General features: G+C 40.6%; 1 protein-coding gene across 1 annotated transcript in view; it reads left to right on the top strand.

Annotated features, from left to right (window-relative positions):
- The first annotated feature begins 253 nt into the window (after positions 1 to 253).
- The window catches only part of LOC103668228 (cytochrome b-245 heavy chain), a 34,349-nt gene continuing 24,165 nt past the window's right edge, over positions 254 to 10,437 (top strand). Inside the window, exons 1-3 of the mRNA XM_008696457.2 lie at positions 254 to 396; positions 2,361 to 2,456; positions 3,815 to 3,925. Of these exons, the coding sequence (XP_008694679.2) occupies positions 352 to 396; positions 2,361 to 2,456; positions 3,815 to 3,925 (252 nt within the window). The 5' untranslated portion in view covers positions 254 to 351. The remainder of the gene's footprint in view (positions 397 to 2,360; positions 2,457 to 3,814; positions 3,926 to 10,437) is intronic.

Raw genomic sequence — 10,437 nt, 5'->3', positions numbered from 1 at the left:
AGTGATTTTTATCCAGCACAAAGTCATGGCTAGTTGAGTGACTTTTAAAAAAATTGCTACTTAATAACTGATTAGTCAAAAAGTTAAGTCCATGTGTAAAATATATCCCATCATTGGACTGTTATTTGTCTCTCAGTTGTAGAAAACAGACCCTTTTTCTGCAGCTTTTTTTGTGGTTTAAAGATTTAAAGTTCTTATGGAAATAAGATTTTCAGTTGACCAATGATTAGCTAATTTCTGATAATAGAAAAGGAAACTGATTGCCCCAAGCCTGCTGTTTTCATTTCCTCATGGGAAGAAGAAGCAGAGCAGAGAAGAAAGGCAGACACAAGGCACTGAACCTCTGTCACCATGGGGAACTGGATTGAGAATGAGGGGCTCTCCATCTTTGTCGTTGTAAGTACCAATGAGAGAGAAATGATAAATTTTCAAACTTGTCTGGGTTCTCCGGGAAACTAAAATATGGCAAAACTGTTTGTTTGTTTGTTTGTTTGTTTTGTTTCTTTGAGAAATTGTATTGAAACTGATTTACTGTGTGAACACACGTCTATCTGTAAGTGGGACTGAGTGCACTCTTCCAAACTTATTAATGGAAAGAATGTATCTGGGGGCTCACTTCACCTGCTTTATTTCTTGAGTCTTTGGGAGTACTAAATCAGCCAGCATTTCACAGAGTGGGTAGAAGACATTTCATGCTAATGACCTCTAAGTTGTTTATTAATATTTACTCAGAGGTAAATTCTCTACCTTTTATGTGCTTATACCATTTAAAAATGGGCATTCGTAATTTTACACCATTGTCCAAATAACAGGTACAAGACTGGCTTATGTATGGGAAATGGCCTTTATTTCAGTGATTACACCAAAAATAATTGAAAAAGTACCTTTTTTTTCTCTGAGGTAACTTGAGTTGTTTACAAGGTTTATAAAAATTCAAGGGAAGGAAATTGAAATAAACTAGACTCATAGATACAGTGGATATATTATATATATTATATGTGACTATATATATAAATCAATCTAATCTATCTTGAGAAACAATTTTTGGAAGTAAAGATGGGCTAATTTTCATGTTAATCTCTTTAGTTTTTTAACCATAACAAGGATCAACTATTATTTTAAGATGGCAGTCTCAGGAAAGCAATCACGGACAATTGGGAAGATAGAAATGTGATTTATAAATAGCCTTTCCAAATAGCCAATGAAAGTATTGTACTGATGTTAAAAAGAACACTTGTGAGTAGAATTTTTGAAAGATTTTATCATGAAGTAAATATTGAGTCTTTGAGGTGTAGACATGGAGAGGAATTGGGGGCACAAATAAAGGAAAAACAAGAAATATTGTGTCATTAAAAAATTATGCCAAACCAACATTCTAATGCAATATAGGATTCTTCTGAGGACTCAGAGCTGTTAGCTTGATTTCTTATCACAATTTTGAAAACAGATTACTCCTATAGAAAACAAGTTCATATTATACTTTTGGCTCCTACCACAGTTTTCCCCAGGAGATGACCCCCTCCTAAATTGCACACACATATGCTTGACAGTAAAGACACAGTCTGGAAAGCAAGAGTAAGAGTAACAAGGTTAGGGAATGGAGAAGTTGCTTTAATACCTTCTTCTTCATAAAGAGATCGTTCTCGAGCACCTATGAACCTTTAATGGTGTTAAGGCACAGGTAAGAAAAGATCACTATGGAGCTGAAGGTTCGAGACTGGGCAGTGCCACCACTTGATGCAGTCAGTGCTTGGGATGAAATGAGCAGTCAAAAGGTAGAAGGGTCACTTTAAAAAAAAAATCCCATGCCCCTCACCCCCTCGTTCATGTTCAATAGTCCCTCTTTCAGAAGTTAAGCGAAACTTACCAAATAGAGTTAAAGGCTTGACGTTTTAGCTGATGTGACTCCCACTAGCTGGGGGAGGGGAGTGCTGTGTGCTGGAGGGAGGTGATGGCACCCGTGAGAGTAAAACACAGTGTCTTATGGGCGCAGGGGACTGCACAGTAACCTATTCCTTTCCCTTCACTTTTTGAGAAGACTCACCTGCTACTATCCATCTATCTAAGGTTAAGAAGAAAAGGGGAGGAAAACAACAGAGGGGAGATAGATAGATAATAACCTGGCATCCTGCCAGTAGTAGAACAATCATGGGGGACAAGGCAAGGTAGAAAGGTGAGACACAAAGTGTAGTGGCACTGTTGTAAGAAAGAGCTGACTTGCAGCCAGTTACACCCAGATGTGTAACCACCTTTGTTGAAGGCTCGACTGGGGAAGTCCTGACCCTAGTCTGACTCCAATCTTATGTGAAATCTACCCATTGAAATGTGGAAACTTCACGCAACTATTTCTCTTTTTGCAGCTGGTATGGCTGGGGTTGAATGTCTTCCTCTTTATCAAGTTCTACGATGTCTATAACCATAAGCCTAGGTACATGTACAGTCAGAAACTTCTTGGGGTAAGTATAAGTTCCATCTCTTACAATACTGACTGGCTTACATTTCTTTTTTTTTTCTTTTCTTTTTTTTTTTCTGGCTTACATTTCTAATCAAAGATTCTGGTTCATATTCCTTTCAACCCTTTAAATAAATATTCTGACCAACCCACACACCACCATTAGCCTTGTTCCCTCCGTTGCAACCACCTGGGCAAGAGTCTTTAGGCCTTCCGGTGTGAGACAAACGAAAGTGTGTCAGAGAGTCCCAGCAGCATCTGTCCCCTCCCAAGAACTACTGTGCCACTGTTTAACTTAAAGAAGAAATCTAATGCCAACCCTGGAGTGGCAGGCAAAGTTGGAGAGATCGATCTAAGGGTGACACAGGTGGGACAAGTGAGACTTTCTGTATTCTTTAAATCATCTGGTTCCTGACAACTTTGGCGCATGGAGAGCCCTGCTCCTAGTGACATGTTGTGAAACAACCTTCAGGAAATAAGCCTCTCCCTCCAGATGGAGCCTTTGAGGAACTTGCCCCAGGGTCACATTCATTGACTGGGCCAGCAGAATGAAGGCCCCCAACTTTTCTTGGGTCCATTAGCGTTCTTGATTTCCTTGAGCTGCCAAGACTCTTCTTCATGACAAATGAAAATAATCACAATGACACCTGCCCCCACAGGATATCGTTTGTTACATCATGCTGAAACCGTGAATTCATGGCTTAACACTAATTATAATATGTATTATATATCATATGTATAAATAGTTATAATACACAATAATACTGCACTATTATAATTACTGAGAAGGATGATTTCCCTTGGCTTTCCCTTCCAAAATATGCAACTTCTTCAGGTGTTAGAAAGAATAATTATAATGCCAAAGCATTACATCAGACCAACTTAAGTTACTGCTGAAGTGAGTCTAAGAACTAAGAAAGTCTTCTTTAGAAAGCCCCAGTTTCTATACTGAACTCTATTTAATGATACACATGCTTACGTATTTAGGGGGAAGTGAACTGAGGTCTGCAATGCATCAAAAATAAGATGTACAGATGGATGGCTGGAGGGATGGGTAGATGGATGGACAGATATGTGATGGCAGAATCTGGGAGATGGGAAGACAGTTGTTCATTGAGAAATTATTTCAAATTGTCTTTACATTTGAAAATTTTCATAGTAAAATGTGGGGGTGGGAGAGAAGGGCCAGATTAAAACAAAGGATCCCAGCAGGCCCTCAAGGCAGACTCTTGGTTCTGAAGGCCCTTCCTTCTCAGATAACTTGACGTCTCTGGTGGGCCTCATGCTGGGAACCTTGGAGAAGTGGTGGAAGGGTGTTCTGTGCTCACAGGAGTTACCTGCTTCCTATCTCGCATCTTCCAGTTTGCGCTGCCATTGGCCAGGGCCCCTGCAGCCTGCCTGAATTTCAACTGCATGCTGATTCTGCTGCCAGTCTGTCGAAATCTGCTCTCCTTCCTCAGGGGTTCCAGCGCGGTAAGAGCAAACATGTACAAAGTTGACACTTCTCAAAATTGTCAAAGGTCATCAAACTAAATGTCCTTCCTAAGGAAAAGCAGACTAATGGTTTGTGAGGATTCCAACCTCTGTCCAATATTTGTGAACCAAGCAATGTCCAATTCTCCATTTTATTTCTATATTAGTTGTTGATGGAGCTCCTTGGGGCAACCATTTAACTTGGAACAGATATTTTTTTAAAAAAACCGATCAACCTACACCTCAAGAAGAGCCATAAAACACTTGTGTGCACGCACACGCGTGCACACACACATCAGACATACATAATATAATATATTAATGGACTTTATTAGGCTGACATGGGATTTGGGAATTAATCCTACAGCACCATGTTTTTCAAAATGTTTCAGTCAGAGAAAATCTCTTCGTGGATAACATCCCAAACAGGTGGAATCAATGAGCGATGAGTCATAGTATAATGAGGGTGACTAAGAGGTATTGAGTCCATGGAATTGAGGAGTTCGGAGCTTTCTAAATGCCCAGGGCTTTTTTTTTTTTTACCTTCATTTCAACAATTTGGTGAACCACTAAATGTACTGTGCTAGAAGAAAGAAAATATTATGTAAGAAGAAACTTTGTAATCTATAAAATGGCATATGAATTTCTTATTGCTGTTATCTTACAAAGATGAGAAACAAGGAACTTAGAACCTACTTAGATCTGTGTACTCAAATAAATACTATGCAAAGCAAAATCTGATGGGTCCCACAAAACATTAGAAATAAGGGGCTATGAGGAACCAAAGAAGGGGGGATTGGGAATGAAGGTAGGGCAGGGAATGAAGAAAGGCTTCTTCGAAAAGGTGGCATGAATTATGGGCATATAAGGATCAAACAAGCCACTAGGCAATGTAAATAAGAGAGAAAGACATTCTACATGGAGAAAATGGGATGGGCCAACACAAATAGTGAGGAAATTATATTCTTGAAAGCCCCATGGAAGTGTGACATGTGGCTTCTCTTTGGATTTGTTTGCCGTTCCTCATCCCACCAAAGAGGGTAGCTTGGAAAAGTTAGAGATTGATGTCTTGGTGAGACCCATTCTAGTGGATCACGAGTAACTACTATCTTCTGTTTTCCTTCTTAATAAAATGTATATGTTTTATATTAACTAGCTTTAAAAAAATCGATTAAGTAGAGATAGTTTATAGACGACAGCCGTGAGCAATCTACCTTGATGGGGGATGTAGGGATTGTCAAGGGCAGGTGTCTGAGGTAAAGCTGCAGAGGACAGCTGGAACTTGGCTAGTAAACTAGGACCTTAAATGTATAGCTGAGAAGTTAATACTTAATTTGGCAGTTGTGGAATATTTGGGGGAAGGAAAGTGATCTTAACTGTCAATCACAAGTAGAATTCGCCTTGAACTCTGCCTTACTTTTCCTACTCTCATTAAATTTACCAGTTGATTTATGAATATAGGATTAGCGGGATACAACTAACAGTAGAACACTGATGACAAGGGTTTCTAAATCACCTTCTCAATCTAAGAAACCGCAGAGGTAAAATTCCATTTGATTTAAAGTTTTAGCAATGAGCCACGTGTAAAGTACAAGGCCTGGCATATGGTAGGTGCCCAACAAACATTTGCTAAACGAAGCTCATGTATGGTAGCTTTTTGTTTTTAGGAAGGCACGATTTTTTTTTTAAGCCTTCCCCTCTATGCCCTGTTTGAATACTTTCTATTTAGAGGAAGTAAACCCTGAGAAACAGGCAGCGTTTTCACCAGGATGGCTGGTTAAGAAATCCTTGTTACCGCCCAGGCCCAAATTGCACTGACGTTGAGCGGCCATGCCCCGTGAAGAGCACATGTTGTAATGGCCGCTTTCGGGCTTCCTGTGGCCCAGGAGGGAAGATCTTCATGAGGGTCTTTAAAGATAGGGACGAAATAAGGCTGCTCTTCACATTGCAGAGAGGTTCTGCTAATCGGAGAGATCTGTATGTAAGAGAATATATATATTTTTTAATTAGCAGCAAGCAACATTCTTTTAGAGACGGGGAGTGTCCCTCCTTCCGGATTTCCCAACCTGAAATGTGAACTTGGCAAACGAAACTTCTTTTCTGACTGGGATTAAAATGAGTGACCATGCTGTGACCAAGGCTGGAAATCCAAATAGCTGCCCCCTACTGAGTCTTCATAGAGCTCACCTCATAAAAGCTGCACGTCAAGTCAGTCAGATGGGGCTGAAATGAAATGGCAATGTTGGAATTCAAACCCAGCTCTTTGTGCCCCCAGAGCCCATTCACTTTCCTACATGCCACCTAAACTCAAAACTGTCTTCTTGTCATATGACGGTCTTAAAAAGTCTATCATATATGTGAATGTTGGGACATGATTGCTATAACTTCAAGGATTTGTTAGTACGATGTCGTGCACACTACACAGTCGTAGAACTTTCATTCACTTTCTAGTGGTCTTAATCAGTTAGACTTTGCTTTATAATCTATCTGATTATTTGGAGAAATGAAGCCCCAGTATTGGCCCACCCCAGGGAAGGTAAAGGTAAAGGCTCCCAGCCTACTTTTTGAGGGGAATGGGGAAGGATGGGGCCTAGCATGCAGAAGTCCCTAAGGAAGACTTAATAACCCCACCTTGCCATGCAGAAACTAAATTCTAATTGGATGGGAGGCCTAGTCTTCAGATCAGAAAGAAAAAGTAAGGTGAGAGAGTCAGCTCTTATCTGTAACCTTATATAGTCTGAGAGTCAGAGGCCCTCAGTGTGGCTCTATGTCTAACCACATGGTCTAGGGAAGTCTCTTGGACTTCCTGTCTCATGTGGTTTTTTTTCTTTGTAGCTGAAAAGCAGGTGAGACAATGCAACTGTAAGAATGAATATAACATTTTCAAAGTATATTAATTGACTAAGCTGTCAACTGCTGAGTTGTCAGTCAACAAACATTTGTTGAGTGCCAACTATATGTTAAGTACTGGGGACGCATGGTGAGTAAAGAGTAACATATGGATGGGCCATGAGCTCAAGGAGCTTAGAGTTTTGTGGAAAAGATAGAGAAGAAACATGAGACTTCAAAGTTATAAACAATGCTATACAAATAAGGTGAAGTTCTTACTTATCACATATCCTACTGCCACCAGGTTTGGACATTACTGTCAACTTCTTTGCCTGAGTTTTATAGATCCAAGGGTGGCTTTTGTAATTTCTCCCAACTTGCATATAAACATCTAATTTAAGTGAATTCATAGCATGTGTGGTGAGGCCAGGTGTACATAAAATAGAACTTTTTAAGTTTCTGTAACAGTCATGTTACAGAAACTCATGTTATACCCCATTAAATATACACTCCTTTTTAGTTCCATTTCTCACTTGAAAAAAAAATTTTTTTTAGGGCACCTGGGTGGCTCAGTGGGTTGAGCATCCAACTCTTGATTTCGACTCAGATCATGATCCCAGGGTCCTGGGATCAAGCCCCACATTGGGCTCCCTGCTCAGCAAGGAGTCTTCTTGTCCCTTTCCCTCTGCACCTCCCCCTGCTCTCCCTCTCTCTCTCTTTCCTAAATAAATAAAATCTTAAAAATTTTTTTTTTCTCTTGCAGTTTGAATGCAGCATAGAAATTTGCTGAGATGACTCAATAATCTCCCTTACATTTGAAGCTTAGCTTAGTGAGATCGGGCTAGGTTCTAGATGACAGTAACAGAGAAACTTCCCTTTAGGAGTCAATGGCAAAAGGGGTAGTTCAGTGAAGAAACCATGGGACATGATGGCAGCTTGGGTAATTAGGAGGTAGCTGGCAATAACTCAGAAGCAATTTAAAAGCATAAAAATGGTCTCTGTGTGATGAGGAGGAACAAACAAGCCCTAGGCAGTCACAGGCAGCAAAGCCCTTCCTTCCCACCCCACCAACCAGCTGCCTTGCTCCCATTTCAGGAAATGGTGAGGAAATTGTACTTGGAAGCCCCATATAAACATGACTTTGACTTCTCTTTGGATTTTTTTTTGTGGGGGGGGGCATCCTGAGCATAGCATAGAGGGCAGCTGGGGAAAATTAGGGATTGGTGCCTTGGTGAGATCCATTCCAATGACCCAATGGTGACTAATGGCCTCTGTTTTTCCTTTTTGCGAGATGTACATGTTTCATATTAACTAGCTTTTAAAAAAATTACCTATTAAGATCAGAGTATTATTTCTCAAGCACATCTCTCCATTGTTCTGGCATTCGATTTCTTTTTCTCTCTCTGCTGCTCAAGTTGATGGGAGCATCAGAATCTGTTCCATATTTTTGATGATCTATATTGATGATGGTAAGGGTAGAGCTATGGAGACACTGTAGAGGCCACATCAAAACCATATTCCTTTTCTTCAAATTCAGCATGCAGGAGGCAGTGTATTTTCCCCTGAAATTTCAAAACAGTTTGTCAGAAGTAGAAAAGAAAACAGTGTGGCAAGTATAGATATATGGGTAAATACATCTCTATAGGTTTAGAATAATCATCTTAGGTTCTAGAACAGTGAAAATGTAATTCATTTAACCAGATAATTGTGAAGGGATTTTTTTTTAAAAAGATTTATTTACTTATTTTAGAGAGAGAGAAAAAGAGAGAGAGTGCATGGAGTGGGGGAAGGGCAGAGGGAGAGGGCAAGAGAAACTTGAGCAGACTCCACATTAAGCATGGAGCCTGATGTGGGGCTCGATCTCACGTCCCTGAGAGCAGGGCCTGAACCACACCAAGAGTTGGACACCTAACCGACTGTACCACGCAGGTGCCCCAGGAGATATTTTTTTTAAGCATATGATATATTGCTCTGCATATAGGAAGCTTACTTTCTAGCTGGGGAGCCAAGCCATACTAGCTGAAAAGTTGAATAATGATACAAAAAACCCTCAAATATTTATTAAACACTTCTTAGTGAATCTAGGAAACAGACCTATGAGAGAAGAACAACGATAAACACATAGGTGAGCAAGTTAGAAACGGAGCATACTGCTCGAAGTCACACAGCTAGGTGGTAGGGCTGAGATCCAACACATGTATAACTGATGGCAAGTTTGGCAGAACTTTCCCTCCAAAATGTAATTCAGTACTGATTTCTGATCCTACTGTTCCCATTCTCTCAGTCTTAGGACTCCAACTGTGTTCCATCACTCCAATAAGGACTATATTAATTATCTGTGGCTGTGTATGAAATTTCCACAAATTCAGTGGCTTAAAAACAACCCCAGTTTATGAGCTCACAGTTCTGCCAGTGAGAAGTCCAGCATCCTGTGTTTGGTTGGGTTCTCTGCTCAGCAGATTACAAGGCTGAAATCAAGGTGCTAGGTGGGCTGAATTCTCAAATGAAAACTCTGGGTAAAAACGTTCCAAACTCAGTCTTGTTGGCAAAATTCAGTTCCTTGCAGTTGTGGGACTGAGGGTCCTGTCTCCTTGCTGACAGCCATTCAGGGGCTGCTCTCAGATCCTGAAAGTCCCTGTATTCCTTCCATGTGGCCTCCTCCATGTTCAAGCTGGCAACATTGCACCAAATACTTCTTGTGCCTTGAATCTCTGAGTTCTTCATTTTCTGAGTTCTGTACCCAGATTTAAAGGGCTATGTGATTGGCTCAGGCCCACCCAGATAATCTTTCTCTTAAGGTCAGCTTGGGACTTTCATTACCTCTGCAAAGTTCCTTTTGCCATATAATGTAACAAACTCATAGGAATGACATCCCATTATATTCACAGTTCAGGTCCCACCCGCACTCAAAGGGAGGAGATTATATAAGATTATTAGGGATCACCTTTGAATTCTGCCTACCACAAGGACTCCGAGAAACTATGGAGGAACCTAGCAATTGGGAAGCAGGAAAAAGATATTTCCTTAAAATTGTAAAGAATACAAAGTAGAACAATGTACAGCATTTGAAATAACCAGAAAAGACGACAAAGCTATATAAGAATCCAAAGAAAATTTTTCACCAACAGAAATGTAAACTAAGTGATTTCAAACAGGAAACCCTTATTTTGAGAGCCTGAGTCACTGCCCACCTCCACCAATGGACACTTAGTTGTAGCTGATGCTGTTGGTGTTTCACTCATGTTCCCTCCACACTTATGGTTCCACAGCACATGGGGTAGCTGCCTTCTGCAAGCCCCACTCATTCTCTGCCCGAGAATTTTCCTTCAGCCCTCTCCTGGGGCAAGCCTGAAATGCCAGGGAGTTGATGCCCTGGGACCAGCCCTTGACCTGTGCCTGATGGGAGTCGAGGGATGAATTCCTAAGCTTTCTAACCCCTCAGGTAAAAAGATGAGAAGAGAAAAGAAAGCCTCTGGAGCACTTTCTCTCTCTCTCAGAGTCTTCTAATCAAAGAGACCACGGTATGATATGACATGATATGATATGATATGATATGATATGATATGATATATGATATGATATGATATATGATAGTGGTAGCTGATCTGATAATACACCCTTCATTGATTGCCTTCTCTTCCCAGTCTCACTTCCCCTAACCTTGTTTTCTGTGATCACCTTGC

The sequence above is a fragment of the Ursus maritimus genome (genome assembly GCF_017311325.1).
Source record: "Ursus maritimus isolate PB19 chromosome X unlocalized genomic scaffold, ASM1731132v1 scaffold_X1, whole genome shotgun sequence".
NCBI classification, from domain to species: domain Eukaryota; kingdom Metazoa; phylum Chordata; class Mammalia; order Carnivora; family Ursidae; genus Ursus; species Ursus maritimus.
The sequence above is the reverse complement of the archived record's forward strand: the minus strand, read 5'-3'. Positions and strand labels throughout refer to the sequence as shown.